Raw genomic sequence first — 21,319 nt, forward strand, 5'->3', positions numbered from 1 at the left:
AGGAGGCTTGTGGTTCTCACCCCCTTCCGTAGATTTACACAGTAATTATGATAACTTCCAGAGGACGTCCTCCAACCTATCAGAGCTCTTGCAGCATGAATTGATAAGTTGTCCACCCAATCAAAGGATCAGAGAATGAATCTAGTACTGAAAGCATAAGCTACAGCTAGCTAGCACTGCAGTGCATAAAATATGATGAGTAGTTGACTCAAAGAGAGAGAAAGACAATAGTTGAACAGTTTTGAACAAATACATTTCTTCAGAAATATAGGAGAAGCAAGAGACCACGAGAGAGCGAGAGAGCGAGAGAGAGTACGAGAGAGAGAGATAGCTATATTTCGTTGGTAATATTTCTTTTCACTTTCACTTACTTTCCTAGCGAATGTAGCTTGCTAGTTTAGCGTACTCAAACACCCGGCTCAAACAGAGAGGGATGCTATGTTAGCTAGCTGGCTATGGCTATCTAACAATGGAACTCTTCCAAGTCAAGGTAAGCTTTTGGTTTTATTAACTTATTGCCACCAGGGCCCGCCGGTGTAACTGCTTGCAGACTCTACACTGTACTGCATGATTGTAGCAGGTTGACTAACGTGCTAGTTCTAACGTTAGTAGCTATGTTGACTATGATGTTAGCTAATATGTTGACAACGATGTAGGCTGTGTGTAGCGGTTAGCGGTTATGATATGAAGTCCACAAGCGAAGGGAAAAAGTGAAAGGAGGAGAGCTCGTAAAAGCAAGAAGGAATTATACAACGATAAAAGGGATCATACTGTTTGTATGTGACTGCTATGAAAGTGAACTGCGTTTACGTATGATCAGGGGTGTATTCATTCTGCCGATGTTGTTTCAAAAAAAATCTTCAACGGAAGCAAACGGAAGAAAGCTGGAATAAACATATCTGAATTTGTCCAATAGAAACTCCCGTTTGCAACTGTTGGACTAATGATTACACTTAGCTAGATGCAGGCAAGAGTGTGCAAGGTATTGAATGTGTCAATGTCTGTCAATGAAATTGATCACTCAAATTTCTCTCGACCATTGCATCTACACGTTCAAAAGTTTGGGGTCACTTAGAAATGTCCTTGTTTTTAAAAGAAAAGCACATTTTTTGTCCATTAAAATAACATAAAATTGATCAGAAATACAGTGCAGACTGTATTTAGTTAATGTATTTAGTTAATGTTAGTTAATGTTGTAAATGACTATTGTAGCTGGAAATGGCTGATTTTTAATGGAATACATAGGTGTACAGAGGCCCATTTTCAGCAACCATCACTCCTGTGTTCCAATGGCACGTTGTGTTAGCTAATTCAAGTTTATCATTTTAAAAGGCTAATTGATCATTAGAAAACCCTTTTGCAATTATGTTAGTACAGCTGAAAACTGTTGTGCTCATTAAAGAAGCAATAAAACTGGCCTTCCTTAGACTAGTTGAGTATCTGGAGCATCAGCATTTGTGGGTTCGATTACAGGCTCAAAATGGCTAGAAACAAAGCACTTTCTTCTGAAACTCGTCAGTCTATTCTTGTTCTGAGAAATTAAGGCTATTCCATGCGAGAAATTGCCAAGTAACTGAAGATCTCGTACAACGCTGTGTACTACTCCCTTCACAGAACAGTGCAAACTGGCTCTAACCAGAATAGAAAGAGGAGTGGGAGGACCCGGTGCACAATTTAGCAAGAGGACAAGTACATTAGTGTCTAGTTTGAGAAACAGACGCCTCACAAGTCCTCAACTGGCAGCTTCATTAAATAGTACCCGCAAAACACCAGTCTCAATGTCAACGGTGAAGAGGCGGCTCCGGGATGCTGGCCTTCTAGGCAGAGTTGTAAAGAAAAAGCCATATCTCAGACTGGCCAATAAAAATAAAATATTAAGATGGGCAAAAGAACACAGACACTGGACAGTAGTAGTGTACGTTGTAAACTTTCATTCATAGGCTAGGTTGTAGCAACCTCATGATGGGTATAGGAAAACTTTGAATATCATGAATTAGCCTAAACCTATTGATGTTACATTGAGCTGGGTAAATAGAATTTGAATGACAGTCATCCAATATGCTGTAATAGAAATAAGACCATGCTCATAAGAAAAATAATCATCCTCCCTCATCTTAAACGTCACCGACCGCCACCGGATCAGACAGAAGAGCAAACAAACGACACAATTATTATAGATCGCTAGCTGTCACCAAAAGACGTATGACGTCGGTATCATACCTTCAACATGAAATAGCATGCCCTACAACATTTGTTAGCCGATTGCTGGCATTTACATACAGAATATGAGTGTATATAAAAACATTATATGGCTTCTAATTGGATAGAGGAGTCTTGAGTCTTGACATCACACAAGGAAGATGGAGAGAAATCCTACTAATGCACCATGTCACCGATCACTGCCATCTTAAAGGGATACGTCAGGATTTTGGCAATGGAGCCCTTTATCTGCTTCCCCAGAGTCAGATGAACTCAACGCAACGACTGGAAGTCTATGGTAACTGCTAGCACGCTAGTAGATACCGTAGACTTCCATTCTTTGCGCTACCCTATTTAGCATTGGTTCGCAAAACTACCTCTAATTTCCTTCATAGCACACTGGATGCAGAGACATAAAAATAGTATATATTAGTGCATTTGACTCTGGGGAAATAGATAAAGGGCTTCATTGCCAAAATCCTGAAGAATCCCTTTAATCTAGAAGACATGTCCCTGAAGCCTCCCCTGACCTAGGGACATTTCCGGCACTATGAGGACAGAAACTAAAATCAAGAGGTGTGTCCCTATATTGTCTAAGCAGCCAAAAAGTGTGGAAGTCAACTCTTCCCTGTTTGTACAGTTTGGATAAGTAAATCACTTCAAAGGAGCTGGAGCAGCGTGTGGGCACCTCTCTTCAGTCTGAACTATGCATCTATATTTGACAGGCGTCTGTGAGTACAGATGGATGTGCATAATCTATCTCAATGAGGATGGAAAACAGCCAATATTGAGAGGACAGGATAGGGTGCACGCTCTGTGGTAGAGATAGGGTTGGAAAATTCTGGGAACTTTCAATAAATTCCTTGGTTTTCCAGAAATCCTGGTTAGAGGATTCCCTAGGTAGAGATATATACCAATAACACCACTACTGATACAGCTGCAAGTAGCAATAAAAGTGTGATTGAGTGGGGTGACAATCAACAGACTAAGGAGAGTATTGTGTAATAATATAGCTGCAAACAGCAATAACAGCAGATATGGAATTTAAGTGAGTGTCACTAATCAAGGTGAGAATTGCTATATTGAGTCATATAGCTGTCTGAATAAGTCTGTGGAGGATATGAAAATCGAATAACTGAATGTAAGCCATAAAACGTATCAATCTGATATTTCTAATAACAACCCCTCAGCGTATTTGTGCTTTTCTATCGTTGTAATAGTCATTCAAAATACTCCATTCCCTTTGATATTGTCAGCAAATTGGTTGACTAAAGGAAGTCTAGTTTATGACATGTACAGCGTGTTTATTAAATAACACAAACACAAAGGGCTGAAGCCATAGGGCTGAAACCAAAGGGCAGAAACCTAAGTGAGAACCCTGGAAATGATAACCTCTTGGAAGCTTACACTGCATTCTATTATGTAAACAGCAATAGAGAACCTTTGCTAAGGAAATGTAAATGGTTTTGTTATGTATCAAAATATGGTATTGATCAGTATGCGTTTCTATCATCCCTCGCAAAGAAAACTTTACAGTAGGCCATTTGAAAACTTTACAGTATGCAATTTGAAAATTTTACAGTAGGCCATTTGAAAACTTTACCGCAGTCAATTTTAAAACTTTACAGCAGTCCATTTTCTAAGTTTACAGTAGGCCATTTGAAAAGGAGGCACATTGTACTGTTGAGCTGTTTCAATGATTGATATCCCTCTGGGGCTTGTAAGCCCTAAATATAACAAAGAGGCTAAAGAATACAGGCCATTGTAATTCAACAATACAAAAGATAATGAACTAGTGGCCTATTCACACACTGTATCCCTCAAGCTAAACCATATGAATTCTAGTCCAAAATTGAACCCGAATATAGTCATGAGAGAAAGTATGATTATTTCATGGACTTGACACAAGTAATATTTATTTGATAATGGCAGGATTTTCCTTGCACATAATCTTTATCGCTACATGAGGTTAATCTACTTTGTTTTACAATGGTGTTTGAAAATAATGTAAATAGCCTTCATGTTTTCTCGCTGTTTCAAAGAAAGGAGACTGCATAAGAAGAGTGTTTTTAATGCAGCCTCAGCATTTGTAAAAGAAAATGCTTGGCATAGGCAAATGTATTTCTTCTCTGGTCAATTTTACTCAGGTGGGGCAACATAATAGGTCCCTGACAATACTGTAATATATGTCCACCTCTCGACAAGCCACACAACTGAGGGAGCACCATTCATTATTTTAATGAAGTGGTTCTACAACCGAGAGAGACATAAGTGCTGAATTGCAGGAAGAAAAAAACGTTAAGTAATGCAACAATGCTCTGACGCAAGGTCATAAAATTGAGTTTGTCCAAGTGCTCGAACCGTTCAAGGAAGCTGACAATCCAGACCAGTTAACCCCTGAAGGTTTGGAAGATGCAGGAGCCAATCTTGAGATGCAAGTGCCAGCCACTATCATAGTAAAATATTGATTTGGCTACTGCTCCTATTCTACCCACTGATTCTCAAACAAATAAGAATAAGTATTCTCCAATAAATAAGATGATCTTTCTCATTGGGTGTTTTAATATGTTAAAACAAATGTTCATATGTTTTAATACCTTTCTTGTTAGGGTGTTTTAATATGTTATCAATTATTGTTGAAATCACAAATACCTAAAAGACTACAAATGAAATAGAAATTATAACAGAAGTAGACATTGGAATAACAACTTCTTAAAGCTAGACTCTCCAGATTAGATAAGCATAAACCATCAGAGTGGGCAAGGAATGACGTTCCATTAGAGCAACATAGAAATTCATTTTTTGAAGATATTTGTTTACAAAGTCTCCAATGATAAGAAAAACCTGGAGCAATAAGGTAGAGAGATATGTCATTGTTTGTGGAGCAAACAATGGAGCAATAGTGTTTTGGTTATGATAAAGCAACTCATCTCATTAAGATAATTTATAAGTCAGTTTAAGTTTTCAATGACACATAATTAGATTATGTCACCCGCTAAAGAGGAAATGTACTTAATTTGGAAATAATCCATTTCATTTCAGAGTAATTGCACTCAGTAAAGTCAGTTAAATCGATTTATCGCATCAATGTTGGAGCTAGAAACATAAGCATTTAGCTGAACCTGCGATAACATCTGCAAAATATGTGTACATGACCAATAAAATTTGATTTGGTTTTGATGTCTTGGATACAATTGTTCTGCAAACTCAAACTCATATTGATAAGAAATGTTTTAGTCATTTAGCAGATGCCCTTATCCAGAGCAAGGAATGACAGTAGTGAGTGCATAGATTTTTATACTTTTTCTCACTGTGCACTTTGACAGCATGGTACACTTGGATAGCAAATGCCTAATAACACTATTATGACACTATTATAACCACAGCTAACCTGTCAAGGGACGTGAATGACAATGACATGAAAAAGAACCATGTTACCTGAATCTCCCTTGCGTGGTATATGATAATCAGACCAAGAAGAATGATTGTAGAAAGGCTTATCAGGCATTTTAGAGCTAATGAATACAATGACTCCTGTAAAGAGAAAAATAACAATAGTAATGCAACAACACATGTATTCATGCAACAAACAGTACTAATCTTACAAAATACAAATATACTATTATATATTGAATCATTAACATTTCAGGAAACTCCTGTAAGGTAGGCCTACATATTGGATTTGCACATAGCTAGTTCAATATAGTACAAGGCTACAGTATATTAGTAAAACCTAGCAAAGCACTTCATACTGTAACACTTTATTTTGAAAGATCTAGATCTTGAAAACTTGAATACTGACATGGAAAACATTTTGGAACTGTATCAACAGTGGACTAATGAAAAAAATACCAAAAGATTGTTTTTGAGTGGAGTTTTCCTTTAAGGCTAACAGAGGACATCCCTTTAATGCTTGAGAGATCATGTGTCACTATGTCAATGGAGTTTGTAAACCCACTTAGGCTCAAAGAGTAACCTGGTCTCAAAGCATTTTGTATTATTCGGTATGTAAACCTGAGACAGTCCATTTAGTATGATATGTTACGTTTCGTATGGTATTTATTCATTTGTGGATGTCCATCACTCATTTCATATGATATGTTAAGAATTACAATTCGTATTATATGTTACGAATTTGCAAAACGTACATTATGTTACACATTTTCCAAATGCACAATATGTTATAAATTTGCAATATGACAATGTTTCTAACTTGTAAATGTACAATATATTACGAATTTGAAAAATGTATGTTACGTTACGAATTCTAGTTAGGTGGCTAGGTGTTTAGCTAGTTGACGAACGTTAGCTAGGCTATGGTTGAGGGTTAAGTTTAGGAGTTAGCTAATAGGGTTAAGGTTAGGGTTAGCTAACAAGCTAAGTAGTTGCAAAGTAGCTAAAAAGCTGTAAGTAGTTGAAAAGTTGCTAATTAGCTAAAGTTGTCCGTGATGAGATTCAAACGCTCAACCTTTCGGTTGCTTGAGGTTCGCTTTATATGCCCACCCATTCACCCTGACTGATCACCCTATGTAACCGGCTGTCTTATGTAAACACACCAAACGTAACATATCATACCAATTTTTGTGTCTAGTCTATGAGACCAGGCTGCAAGAGAGAGATCAGCCATGCAAGTTATGGCTGATCAGATGGTTTATGGGTTAAGTCTTCACTGTCTAAATATTTGATGTGTAAAGAAAACAAGTCGACTATGCTACTACTGGTTTAAATCCCTTTAAAATTAAACTTGCGGTTTTTCCTGGTAAACTCGACATGCCAGTCAATGAATCCTTCTGACCAAGATGGACCTGCAGCCTACCGGGTTTGAGTTACGCACCTTTCCATAGGCTCCCCATGAGAGTTCAGTCTCTATAACCATAACTACGATCCCAAACATCCCAAAGATCAAAGCATAGTCGCTGAGACGCTTCCTTTTCTCAAACAAGGCCCTTCTATGTCCAAGCTTTTGCCCAATGTTCTGGTTCTTCTTTTTACCCGATTTACTGCCACTGTTGTTACATCCACCCCCTCCGTCTCCCGATGCGTAAGGCATTAGGGTGGTGGAATTGTTCTCCGGTTTAGAGGCTAGGGTGTCCGACGCATCTGCGGTAGAGATTGGTTGTAAAGGCTGGGATTCGGAATCAAACTCGTGTAGGTTTCTGCGGGACGAGCTCAAGTTGCTCAGCGGTCGCATTACGCCGCCGTTGTATCTGCAGCTACTCATGGCTATTTCGTTATACGAGTTACTGTCTCTGTGGCTGCTGCTCGGGCTGCCCCACTGCCGATTGTGGCACTGCTGATGGTAATGATGTCTGGATGAACTACCATGACTGGAGGGCGTGAACTCACAGACGCTAAACTGAGAACCGTGCCTCGAATACGTTACGGATGGCGTCCTTAAAGTTCCTTGAGTGGTCGGCGACGTCCCGCGAAAAACTAGGCTTTTTCTTGCATCACATGTACAGTTATTGCAGGTGCAGCATTGGTTACGCTCCTTAGTGAGCCGTTCCTCTCGTCCGCAGTAGTGCTGGTACTTACAGTGATGCTGGAACTGCTGCTCTTGAAGGAAATCGTTCTGCAACTGCAAAGGGGTTTCCATGTCAGTGCTGCTGTTTAAAGCAGCAGTCGGGTACCACCATACACCCGCTGAAGGGCGTTGTGGTATGTCCTGGAGGACAGCTACGGAGCAAGATTAGACCCATTTCGGCTCCTGTAGAATGTAAGTGATGGCTCCAATTGGATAGACAGGACCAAAACAACCGTCTTGACGTCATTGAAAAGGTTGCAAAATGTTTTCGAATATTCATTCAAGGAAAGTAGCATGTCAGTAGAGAAAAACAATGTCTTACAAGTGAGACTGTTCAACGATGAACATCAAGATAAGGGAAAAAAAATCATTGAGGGCATATGCTCATAACCTAGGCGTACTGCTATACATGGGACCTCTCAATGATGTTCACTCTGATGTTCACTGTAAAATACCAGTGGGGTAGCCTACCATTTACACAAAATCAACTCATATTGTGTGATGTTTTGACTTATCCATTTGTAAGAGTGTACACAATGTCTATGGCAATAAAAACGTGGATTACATTCAACATGCACTCTTATATCCATTGCAGTCATTAAATAACAACTAACGTAATGTAAAGCAATACAAACACATAGCCTAAAAGATAGCATATCTTGTTCAGGAGTTTTCCCATCGTCCAATATTCTTCTGATCAAAAACCTGCTATGCCTTTTATCAGCATGCACTACTTTAGGCTGGTATCGAATGTAAGAGATAATAATAATGAAAACATGTTTTGTCCATTTGATGTAGTTTAGGCTACTGATAGGCCACCAAATCATTTTGGCGGTGGTAGGTTTGAATGGACTCACTGGCTACCGCCGTCGAAAGCGCGTTTTAAAATAAAAAAAAATGGTGATGGTAAATGTGCAACGTCAGCACCATTGGAAAAACATATCAGTATGTGTTTTTAGCGAATTAAAGGCTACATGGTGTTGTTATCTCTCTCATTATCTACGAAAAATCAACTGCTGCCAAGACTTGCACTTGGACACGATTGGGAGCCCAGAAATGTAGCCCCACCCCTTGGATAGGATAAGCACAAGCCTCGTTTTGATTTACATTTGGTTGAGTTGTCGACTAACGTGAGTTCAACGTGAAATCAACAAAACATTTCACCATGTTATTGGGTTTAGGTTAAAAGTGGAGTGAAAAAAAATACGAAATTCCCTTACATTGATGACTTTTTGCAAATCCAATCAGATTTTCACTTGTTTCAAGTCATCGCATATATTTCTTTTGTTGAAATGACGTGTTACCAATGTTGATTCAACCATTTATTTTGCCCAGTGGGTTGTTTCATCAACCAAACCTCTCAATTGATCAAGTGTAGGCTACTCGGGTTAATACTGTAGCCTACTCTTGAACATTGAAAGTGATAGGTTGACTAGTTGCTTAGTCCGGATGAGTTACAATTACAGCAGCAGTTACTCTTCCTTGTATCGCTCAAAACCATTTTTTAAAAGTATTTTATCAATCGATAGTAGCCAATGCGTAGCTGATGTGCTGATTGAGCCACTCAAGATGTCGGAGATAGCAATTTCATTCACATGGTCTGTGCCTGTTAATCTTGGTTACATTCACAGGCCATGTGACTTGCATTCCAGCCAGACTGGGGGCAGCCGTCTCCATCCTCAGATTGATGTGTTCGCTGGTAGCGGTGTTATTAATGGAGTGGAGGAGTTATGTCACCTGGAGGAAATATAGGCAACTGCTCGAAATTGAGCATCTGGGAGCCATAAAGCAAAGCCTGAACCCAATCACCCACACGTGTCGGGTACTGCTGCAACCACACATTATTATACAATCTGTATGTGTATTTTTGAAACATCCAACATTGTTCTCTCAAACTGAATCTTGTATTTTCTGAATCCCGAATGATCTGAATCCTGACAGCCTGTTTAGGCGATGTGGTTAAAATAGATTATTATAGGGATCATTTTACACTACTTGGTTAATAAAACTCCAAACCCCTTTGAATTATGTCAGAGAAGGCATCTCCAGTTTAGAAAAAGCACCTATGCACCAGTGACTCAATCTTTGAAATGATTGGAGCTGTCCAGGGTGCTCAAGAACATGTAATTCATGTATCACCTACTGAGCGTTGTCCCTTTAAAATGGGATTTTCTTTTGCACGAGATCGCAATGCGCACTTGTCTCTGATTGGCTGGTCTGTCTGACCACGTGCTGGTTTTGGAATTCAGCGGAAACAAAGTTGTAGCTAGCTATCTGCAAATGTTCTACATATGTAATCAGTAAAGAGGACGCCTGATGGCAAGCATGTAGCTAGCTATCTGCAAATGTTCTACATATGTAATCAGTAAAGAGGACGCCTGATGGCAAGCGTGTAGCTAGCTATTTTACTGGTGTAGGTCAGATATAGACTAATTCACGTACAGTAGTTAGTGTCGACATTAGCAGGGTAATCTCTATCTCAATGTACGGAATGCAAGCTAGGTAGCTAACGCTAGTTAATCAGCATCAATCGAAAACAAAATAACAACGTTTGAAATCCTGTCTGGTGAAAGATCCATTAGCTGTGTAGGTTGTGATTCTTGCTGACAGCGAACGGTCATGTTTGCCGGCTTGTTTGATTTCACGATATTGCTTGTTTAGCGCGAACAATACGGTTTTGTATTTTCCCTAGCACCACACAGATTATTCAAATAATCGAAGCTTGATGATGAGTTGGTTATTTAAGTCAGCTGTGTAGTACTAGGGCAAAAAACTAAACTTGCACCCAGTGGAGGCTCCAGGACCGCATTTGGGGAACCCTGACATAGACGTAACATTTATCGAAGAAAGTTATATTTTGGGGTTGGGGTTGGCAAGGGTGGTCCCTGTATTGCCTGATACCAGACCCAGTATTGACACTTACTGGGATGTAATCCAAGACACGTTTGGAAAAATGTAACCCTTACATAAACCCTGACCACACCAAATATATAGAAAAATAAAGCATCTCCCAAAACAGTCAACATGCTCTCACAGTAGGCACTTGTGTGTTGAGTCTTTTGTTTTGACATTTTTCACTTGCAGAGACTGTTGTCCTGGAGACCTCAGCGCCCAAACGTCCCCCAAGGCCTGGCTCAATGAGAGGCATGAACAGTGTGGTACTGGACTCTGAATCAGATGAGGAGATATCTGGGTCATCCATTATGTTGTTGGGAGGTAAGTTAGTCACCAAACTCATCTAAATACTGTAGACCACTCTAGGTTTACACAGGGCCGAGGAAATCAGCCCTCTTATCTGCAGCATACCTTCAACACAAAGCATGTACAAGTGATTAGGGGGATCTGATGCCAAATACATTACACACATACTGTACACACACTATTCAAGATTTTGAGGACAATTTTACCAAAGCTCTCATGTTTTCATTTACATTTTAGTCATTTAGCAGACACTCTTATCCAGAGCGACTTACAGTAGTGAATGCATACTTTTTTTGTTTTTTTTGTACTGGCCCCCCGTGGGAATCGAACCCACAACCCTGGCGTTGTACACACCATGCTGGCGTTGCAAACACCATGCTCTACCAATACTATGGAATGGGATGGGATCTGCTGTGTCATGTTCTGTGGCCTGCTCTGTGACATGGAATTCAATGAGTTAGTGAAACGTGAACATGAAAGATAAGTTTAACTGAGATAAGCGCAATTAAGTACAATTCATCTCTGGGGTTTCTATTCCCAGCAACACAAACTAGAGACAGTGTGGTGATGTTCATGATGTGTTAATATGCCCCCCTTAATGTCCTGTTTTAGACCCAGCCTGTAAGAGGAGACTAGAGGTGTGTAACAGCTCCCAGGAGAGTGGGGCATCCAACTCCAGCAAGAAACCAGCCCTCCAGGATGATTTAGTGGTGAGTCCACTAGGGCCGGGACAATACCAGTATCGCGATACTCGTTAGTATCGAGGCAAGGAAACAAAACACAAAGCAGATTTAACTTCTTTAGGAAAACAGCCCTAATGCTGGAAACACACATCATGTTGTCATCCAGTGCCACATTTGTGCGTTGGAAACAATATTGCAATATTGGTATCGTCCCGGGTCCTCGAGTCCACCTGACTGCAGTCCAATACCTCCTCCAGCCTCCATGACACCCCCAAACCAGGGTGGGGGTGCATACTCAGTTTACACCTGACGTGTGAGTCATTTGTGTTGAGCTAGAGATTTACTGAAGTAATTTGGCTAAAGTGCCGCACTCAAGGGCACAAGAGCCGTGTGCCCCACCTGGAGTTTTGACCTTGAGGTTAGCAGTTTATTTCCCTGACCAAGATGATATACTGCCACCTTGCTTGTTCATTTGTTATTTGTCATCTCCAGTACAGAGGGGTAGGCTTGCGTGGGGAGGAGCTCACACTCTAATTGGCCTGTCTGCCTTAGGACTTCACGCGCCAGTGTGTTTTTGTCCAACCAAACAGATGTTTCTGAGGACGAGGGTCCAGAGCCCAGCTGGAAGAGCTGCAGACTAAGATCCCCGTTCTACAGACTAAGGCTGTAGAATCACTCTCTACAGTGCCTGTGTTCTCTGTCACTGCAGTTCCACAACACATTCATCAATGCCCTAAATGTTGGCAAATGTGAACCAAAATTGTTTGAAATGTGGGAGTTACATATTAATTATTAATAATCCCTTTGACAAAAATGTGTGGTTTCGGTTTACAACTGTATCTATTTGTCTTTTCTTGCATGCACACAAGAGCTTAGAGAACCACTTCTGGAGCATGGTTGACATTTTGAGGAAATCCTATAAGCACTGTGCAAGTTTTCAGAGGAGGGTGGTCCCGTGTGGCTCAGTTGGTAGAGCATGGTGTTTGCAACGCCAGGGTTGTGGGTTCGATTCCCACGGGGGACCAGTACGGGGAAAAAATGTATGAAATGTATGCATTCACTACTGTAAGTCGCTCTGGATAAGAGCATCTGCTAAATGACTAAAATGTAAATGGGTGAGAGTTTTGTGTTTCATGGTGCATGTGTGTGTGTCTGTTATGTGTGCCTGTTTATACAAAACAAAAACATTTACATTATTTGAGGTAGCTAGTTAAATCCTTTGCTGTCTTGTAGCCCTAAAGTTTCCTGTGTTAAAAGAATAGCATCAATTTGATTTATTTGAGAAAAAGTATTTGAGGCAATAGGTAGTCCAAATTCCCTCCCAGGTCCTGTAGACTGATTATTTTTCCTTCCTTAGGGAGGTCCAGTCAAGAGGACACCCAGGCATCATCATCAGCTAGTTTCCCCCCCTAAACCTCAGCATGCCAGGCAGCCAAACCCCCTGGTCATCCCCCATCACTACCTCACAAGCCTACCAATGGGACCATAATTAAAACCTTCAATAGGCTGACTGAAGGAGCAGACTAAAGGAGGAAGGTGATTCCAGATCCAGGCACCAGCTCTGAGGACGAGGCCAGTGATGACTTTGATGTGTCTGCTGAGGGCATGGAGATGAACTTGGATGCCTCAGGCTAAGATCAGGAGGTTGTAACAGGGTCTAATGTGAAGGGCCAGATCCTCTGGTTTTTCTAGGAGGCATCACCGGTTGAGCTGTCTCTCATCTCTGGCTGCTCTGTGAAGAAGGCCCAGAGGATTGTCGAGCTGCGCCTATTTAACGAGTGGGAGAATCTGGTGAGTGGCACAAAAAACCTGTATGAACCCACACACAGTTTTCTTTTCATCGTGATTCCTTACTGAATTCCCCATGTTACTATGACCTCTCCAAGTTTCAGTTGAAGCCTTACTTGCTAATTGGTCTAAAGTGTGTGTGTACCCTCAGGTGGCTGTTCTCGATGGAGGGAACGGCCTCTCCACTGACCTGGTGCAGGGCTGTTGTGCGGTCCTGAGGGAACAGGACGTGGCGCACAGCCTCTTGACCAAGTGTGAGAACATCACCAACAAGATGATGCAGGACGTGACTCAAGTGGTGGAGAGGGACAAGGGCTTCTAGAAACAGCCTGAGATCCTCAACAGCAAGTGGGTTTAGCTGCTGTTTTTATACTCATCTCACTGACATACACATTCAGATATTTGTGTAGAATGATTTTCGTAGACAAACACAATCTAATACATGTAAATAATTGATAATAGCGCCGACAGAGAGGACTGCCTCGCTTTTAGCTCTTGGTAAACTATGCAGTATTTCGTTTTTTTATGTATTATTCCTTACATTGTTAGCCCAGAACATTTTTTGTGTTATTACATACAGCCGGAAAGAACTATTCTTACTTCCATTCCTTTACTTAGATTTGTGTGTATTGGGTATATGTTGTGAAATTGTTAGATATTACTGCACTGTTGGAGCTAGAAACACAAGCATTTCGCTACACCCGCAATAACATCTGCTAAACACGTGTATGTGACCAATAAAATATGATTTGATTTGATGTACATAGGCAGTTTTGAACGCACACACACATCCTTCTGTTACTTTGACCTCTCCAGGTTCCAGTTGAAGCCTTATCAGCTAATTGGTCAAAATAGGCTGACTCTGCTACACCAGAACAACCCGAGTGGAATCCTTGCTGATGAAATGGTGACTTGTTATTCCTGACCAGTCTCCAACAGTTTATTTCAGCTCCTCTGAGACTCGGCACACATGGCATGACAACAGATGAAATCCTGTGTTATTGTGATTGGGAAGCAGGGCTCTCTTTTTGTTGTGCCAATTCAGTCTCTGTAAATCAGTGTTTGTAATGAACCACCTCCTGTCTTCTGTTGGCAGGGTTTGGGGGAAGACCATCCAGGCCATCTCTTTCCTGTTTCCTTGTTAAAGCAAGGAACAACAAAGTTCCATCACATTGTAAAGATTCCACGTTACCATGGAAACAGTCAACTGCACGAATGCCCGGCTGTCCCGTCTTCAGTCAGCTGTTAGTTCGGTCTTCGTCGGTTATACGGTAATTGTGCCAGTCTTCGTTTTTAACAGACTGCTTCTCTGGTGGACTGTGGTGAGTGACTCATCTGTTCATTCTGAATGGTGGGACACATCATACTGTAGCCATCATGGTTAAGGCTTAACATTGATTTGATTATACAGATTTCAACTTGTTGGTTTAAGTCACCAGAAGTGAAAGGATTACCAAATATAGATTGTTTAGATTGTCCTATTTATATTGTGTGTGTTTAGGGTCTGTGGAGGGTCACAGGTTCCTTCGATATGATATTCTCAACAAACGGGTCGACTACAACATAATAATTTCCCGTAAGTCCAAAATCGAAGAAAGACGGTTATGCAAGAATGACTATACACAGAAGTACACTTGAGTCTAGTAGACTACAGGTTCACATCCTACTATGTTAGCTAACTGCTGTGTGTCTTCTGAGCGAGACACTTAGCCTAAGTGCCTCTGGAAATATCCAGGGGAATTAGTGGAGATCTTGTAAAACCATCAGCCGTGTAAGTCACCCCAGCCAGGCTTTTGCTAACACTCCAATAATGATAATATATTCAGCGTTTGACTGAACCTGAAAAGGTCTTTGTAAGCTGAACCTGTGACTCATTCATTATTCATGGTAGTCAAGTGGTTGCCATGCCTCACAGACTACTTGTGGGAACCTTGTGTGGCTCCTTGAGCTGCTGTGTGTCTGCTGCCAGCTACGCTCTGACTATCGTCAATGACCGCAGCCTGTCCCGAAAGCTCTGTACGCCGAGCATGAGCGGAAGAACATGAGCTGAAGAACATGAGCTTCGCTGCTCTACCGCCACCTCTTGGCCATCAACATCAGTACATTGCTGGGGGCACCGGGGGAGGGAGGGCTTTCATTGGTCACCTTGGTTGAAACAGCAGAGAGGAAGAGGCAAAATGATAGGTTTTACTCTGCCCAAAATCTGTCCACGAAAATAAACCCACAAAGTGAGGAATTTTTGTATGGGGGTCAATGGGAGAGTGTCGAAATTGGTCAACAAAACATTGAATTGCTAATTTGCTACGTGAGGCTTATTTGATTGAATAGAAGTTTCATAATGGTTAGGTTGTTACGAATGCACTGATGAGAGAGAGATATAATATGTTTTGGCATTGAGGGCTTCCACCATTTTAAAATAGTCAACTGGGTGGGGATTCCTATGAGTTGGGAGCAATCAGCCAATGAAGAAGAAGGAAATGTACTATTTTAAAATGGAGATAGCCTCAACTTCTAAAATCTTAACAACTTGGACGTGCTCACATTTCCTGATTTCCTTGTCCCAAATGTTTAATTCCATCCATCCTCAACCCCAGGACGTGGGTGCTCACAATACACAATGATTCCCTAGTTGATCCTGCCATGCTTTTCTCGGTTGTCGTAGGGGGGAAAATGCTGACGTAAACAGTGAGCTGCTTTATTAGTGTGCCCATGCTGTCACAGATGCTATAATGGCACAGATACAAAGATGAGTCATATATCTATTTATTTGTATGGCCTCTTGTTCACATGCGTATCTGCCTTCTCATTGTCTAGAATGGTCCGACTCCCACCTGATCTTATCTCCTCCCATCTGCCTTCCATATCCGCGACACAGCCTGGGATCAAACCCGGGTCTGTAGTGACGCCTTTAGCACTGCGTTGCAGTCACTTAGACCGCTGCACCACTCGGGAGGCCCATCATTTAATGGTGTTTACCTTGGCCTCTAAACTGTACCTCTTCCTGCCTGAACAATGTCTTGTTTATCTCCTGTGAGTCACCCCACTGTCTTCATTTTCACTGCAGTGTATTCTGACACCTTTTGTAAAATGCTGTATGGTATGCACTATATAAGTCTAATCAGATTTGATTTTGATTTGATCTCAAGGCAAGTAGCATCTGCTGCTGACGTGGACCCCAGTGCAAAACAACCTCCTGGAGCTCATGTCACTGCTCAACTTCATAATGCCCAATATGTTCTCCAGCAGCACTGCACAGCTTGCCAACATGTTTGTCATGGTGAGGCTAGAACACATGGTATGGGATCACTCCAAAATATTCAGCTTAATACGCAGCAAGTTTGACTCATCCAACAATCTTTATTTCCCGTCGGAAATCTTCAGAGGAGCAGAGCAGCTTTGAGATGGAGAGGATCGCTTATGCCAAACTTATCATGAAACCCTTCATCCTCAGACGTGTCAAGAGTGAGGTAGTGAACGGCTTGGTCTAAACTCATTACCTGATATGGTTATGGCATGATTTGGGACTGTGATATCATATGATGCACACTATATGAATGTTCATGATCAGTGTGAAATCCTATGAACTTGGGCTAGGATCAGTATGTCTGGACTCGCATAGTTCGAGCGGGTCAAGGACGCCATGATGATGGCTGTTCCGTTCTCCAGACCCCTGTCGGATGTCCTGATAATTTTCTCACATGTTAGAAATTTGGGTTGTGCAGCTTGTGGAATGAGCACTGCTATGACGCGATTGGGCAAGGACTGCTGCCAATGAGCACTCAGCATGTGAGACCAAAACAATGATGGCGAAGAGGAAATCAACAACAACACGCACCATGTGGACCGAAGTAACGGAAGACAGATTAGTGGAGCTGTGGCGAGAACGCTGCTTCCTTTTCAATGGGTGAGTTTGTTTTACATGTCCCGCGGTGCCCCAGATGGGTTGAATTTGCGCATTTTAGACCATGGTCCTTAAGTGAAATCTCCACCCACCTAGGCCACCAGTCCATGCAAAACAAACTCCACCAATATAAGATCTGTGTCCTACCATGAGAGAAAACAAAATGATAATTTCATATTATCATTATTAAGTCCATATTCTGCACCTCTGTCTCTTTTTGATGTTTCTGTACCTGAGAATTTGCACACTAATAAAGCAGCTCACTGTTTACGTCAGCATTTTTCACCCTATGACAACCGAGAAAAGCATGGCAGGATCAACTAGGGAATCGTTGTGTATTGTGAGCACCCACGTCCTGGGGTTGAGGATGGATGGAATGAAACATTTGGGACAAGGAAATCAGGAAATGTGAGCACGTCCAAGTTGTTAAGATTTTAGAAGTTGTGCAGTGTATGACCAACATTCTGTGCCATGAGTGACAAGAAGCAGCAGCTCTACAACACCTTGATGCAGAATCTGTAGGGATCCACCAATGGAGAGAGTATGTTAGGGAGAGGAATAATGAGATAAAGGTATCTTGGTCATTTGAAAAGTGATAATATGCTTAAGGGAATACTAAAAAGAAAAACAAGTTGTGTGTGTTGTTGTATGTGTCGCACTGCTTTGCTTTATCTTGGCCAGGTCGCAGTTGTAAATGAGAACTTGTTCTCAACTAGCCTACCTGGTTAAATAAAGGTGAAATAAATAAAAACAGTTAAAAAGATGGTCAATCATCCACTGCTGCACCGGTAGCATTATACCACTACTAAACTGACTGCTGACTCGACTCATGCTCAAGGTCAGACCTGAACACTTACCTGTTTTAAGAGAATTACAGTTATTGAATGAGTTTGTAACTGCTATTGGCAGTTCTACCTCCACTACCACTAATATGAAAGTTACTGCTGTTTCGTCTACTGTTACCACTGCAGCAGCTGCTGTTGATGGGGCTTCTGGAAGCTAAGGGGATTACAGTGTGTTTTGGTCAGTCTAATTGCTTTGACCCTTGACCCGACCCACCGTCACGCAGACCCAGCGCTGATCAAGGAGGATATGGACGTCATGACAGACTTTGAGCTGCACCGGCTCTGTCTGCAGTACCCGTCCGTACAAGGCTATCAGCTGAACACAGACATGCTCCTGGACTCAGGAAAACTCAACCTGCTCACACAGCTTCTGTCCTCTCTCAAAAACAAGGTAAGAAAGCTACAGTGAAAGTGGAGTGGAAGTTGAACAAATGGCGACAGCTTCTTTATTATACACTAGTATGCCTCACCCGTAATGAACCAGCTATAGCCTTCTCCATCTCCCTCCCTGGGGGTTTCTTCGCCCCCCCATAAAACCAGTCACCCTTTTCTTCCCCGTTCCTCTACCTTTGTCAGACACTCCATCTCTTCCCTGCTTTCAATTACAATCACTCTTGGCTTTTCCTCTTCTAACTTGCAGTCAACCACATTTCTCTCTGATCCCTCCAGTCCTGTAGTCATTAATCACTGACTGTGTTCCTCTGTCAGGGGTATAGAGTGGTGCTTTTCAGCCAGTTCACCATGATGCTGGACATTCTAGGAGATGTTCCTGAAGCACGTGAAGCATCGCTACATTCGTTTGGATGGGTCAACACCCATGTCTGACAGGTAAGAATTGTCTGATGAATCAGGGCATTGTACTCTGTCCCTACATCTCGCAAGGCAAATAATTTTTACCAGACTTACCATACTATACTTTTCATTGAGTGCATATAGCAGAGGCTGTACATGTTTAGAAACAATCTATCAAATTAGTTATGTTTCATTGAGCTGTTAACCTTTCCCCCTAATAGAATATGAAAGGCTTTTGCCATTTAAGAATGGATTGATAAGTAGTTTGGACTGAAAATGGTCACAGGCAGGGACTCTGGACATTAACTGTTAATCACAATTTTAGAAAAATTCTTAGTTTTTTAAATTTGCTAACATGCATTGGTCAAAACTGAAGTTACATTGTCAAAACTCTTCACAAAGTCAGTGAAACAAGTGTATGTGGACCAATCTGTGAATAATTTTTCATTGTTTTCACACAAAATGCATTCAATGACCACATTCTCTGAAATCCATGAACTCTTTTACATTTACATTTGACATTTAAGTCATTTAGCAGACGCTCTTATCCAGAGCGACTTACAAATTGGTGCATTCACCTTAAGATATCCAGTGGAACAACCACTTTACAATAGTGCATCTAAATCTTTTAGGGGGGGGGGGGGGGGGGGGGGTTAGAAAGATTACTTTATCCTATACATGCAAAACTATATTTGCAGCACATTTTCAAATGCTAACACAGTGTTTCCAGAACTGTTAAAAACACATTCAAAACAGAATGATGGAAAATGTGCATTTCTGCAGTAACCAGATTGAAACACATAGAAAATCTCAGCAGAATATTTAATCATTCTAAACACAGTTGATGGCAATTTCAGCTGAAAGCCTACCCAAGTGTCCTGTTTTTAGTCTCATTACCAAACAGACAAAAGAGAACGGCTTCGGAATGATTTAGTTTGGAAACATGGATCAAGGAAGACAAGTTGGTGGGGAAAGAAGAGTGGCAGGGAGAGGGAGAATGCGTGGAGGACAAAGGAGAGGAAGACCAAGAGCGGTGGTCTCTGATGAGATAAGGGCCACAATTATTGACCATGTTGTAAACCATGGTCTCTTTGAGAGAGGCCGGTTTAAGGTGGAACCAAATCTGCAGCGTTCAACAGTTGCATCAATAGTACGAATTTTCCGGCAAAACAACAGGTGAGATGTGCATCCTTCAATGATAATTGAACTACATATTACAATACAATACAGTATTTTCACAATTTTACATGTACTGACATTTTGAAATATATTGATTGTTTTGTGTTTTTCAGTAGGATCCAAGGGTTGCCTCCCACAGGAGGGAGAGGCAGAATATTATCAGATGCTCAGGAAATTGCCATTGTTGACAATAAAACTGCTAGAAATGTGGGACAGAGTGCTGGCAGAAAATATCACTTTTGGGAATGTGAATACGGTCAGCACAACGACAATTGCCAGAGTCCTAGAGAAACATAAAATAAGGATGAAACAGTGAACGTGTGAAAGAACTCCGTTATCAATATGTCCAGGTAAGATGTCTGTTCAATAACCAAACAGGGTACATACACAGCTATTCATAATGTAAAGTACTGTAAAACTGTGGATTTACTGTATTTTAGAGAGTAATGGAGATGGAAGCCAGGCAAACTGCACATACATTCATCTTTGTGGATGGAGCTGGATTCAACCTGGCAAAAACAATCCCCAGGGGAACAAATGTGATTGAACAGAGAGCAACCGTGGATGTCCCAGGCCAACAAGGAGCTAACATCACAATGTGTGCAGCACTGTCCAATGATAGTGTGCTGTTACACAAACCACTCATTGGCCCCTACAATACAGAGAGGCTCATTTATTTTCTGGATGACCTGCATAATCGACTTGTGCCAGCGGAGGAGAGAGGGGCAAGAAACTCCCCTACCTTCATTGTTGTGTGGGATAATGTGGTATTCCACCACTCTGCTGCAGTCAGAGACTGGTTAGCTGCACATCCCAGGATGTCAGTACTATTCCTGCCTCCATACTCTCCCTTCCTAAACCCCATAGAGGAGTTTTTCTCAGCGTGGAGGTGGAAGGTTAATGACCACCATCCACATGACCAATGTCCTTTCTGGATGCCATGAATGCGGGGGTGTGGAGACACTTCTCCTGAAGACTGCCAGGGTGTGGAGACACTTCTCCTGAAGACTGCCAGGGTGTGGTGACACTTCTCCTGAAGACTGCCAGGGTGTGGAGACACTTCTCCTGAAGACTGCCAGGGTGTGGAGACACTTCTCCTGAAGACTGCCAGGGTGTGGAGACACTTCTCCTGAAGACTGCCAGGGTTGGATTAGACATTCCAGAAGATACTTTCCAAGATGCCTCGCCAGAGAAGACATAAGATGTG

The 21,319-nt window shown here is 41.6% G+C and overlaps 1 protein-coding gene, 1 long non-coding RNA gene and 1 pseudogene across 5 annotated transcripts in view; 2 read left to right on the forward strand and 1 right to left on the reverse strand.

The window, feature by feature from the left end:
• Positions 1 to 8,460, reverse strand: part of kcnn2 (potassium calcium-activated channel subfamily N member 2) — a 31,397-nt gene extending 22,937 nt beyond the window's left edge. For all 4 annotated transcript variants that reach the window (XM_029709176.1, XM_029709175.1, XM_029709178.1 and 1 more), the window contains exons 1-2: positions 7,034 to 8,460; positions 5,638 to 5,733 (exon numbers count right to left, since the gene is read on the reverse strand). In XM_029709176.1, coding sequence (XP_029565036.1) covers positions 5,638 to 5,733; positions 7,034 to 7,795 — 858 coding nt within the window. In that variant the 5' untranslated portion in view covers positions 7,796 to 8,460. The remainder of the gene's footprint in view (positions 1 to 5,637; positions 5,734 to 7,033) is intronic.
• Positions 8,461 to 12,718: 4,258 nt separating this feature from the next.
• Positions 12,719 to 18,973, forward strand: LOC115160268 (SWI/SNF-related matrix-associated actin-dependent regulator of chromatin subfamily A containing DEAD/H box 1B-like; annotated as a pseudogene).
• Positions 18,974 to 19,734: 761 nt separating this feature from the next.
• On the forward strand, positions 19,735 to 20,916 carry LOC115159458 (uncharacterized). Its single transcript, XR_003868890.1, has 3 exons — positions 19,735 to 20,109; positions 20,226 to 20,462; positions 20,553 to 20,916. It is a non-coding gene; the product is annotated as an uncharacterized LOC115159458 (long non-coding RNA).
• Positions 20,917 to 21,319: the final 403 nt, after the last annotated feature.

Source organism: Salmo trutta, chromosome 23 (assembly GCF_901001165.1).
Source record: "Salmo trutta chromosome 23, fSalTru1.1, whole genome shotgun sequence".
NCBI lineage: Eukaryota > Metazoa > Chordata > Actinopteri > Salmoniformes > Salmonidae > Salmo > Salmo trutta.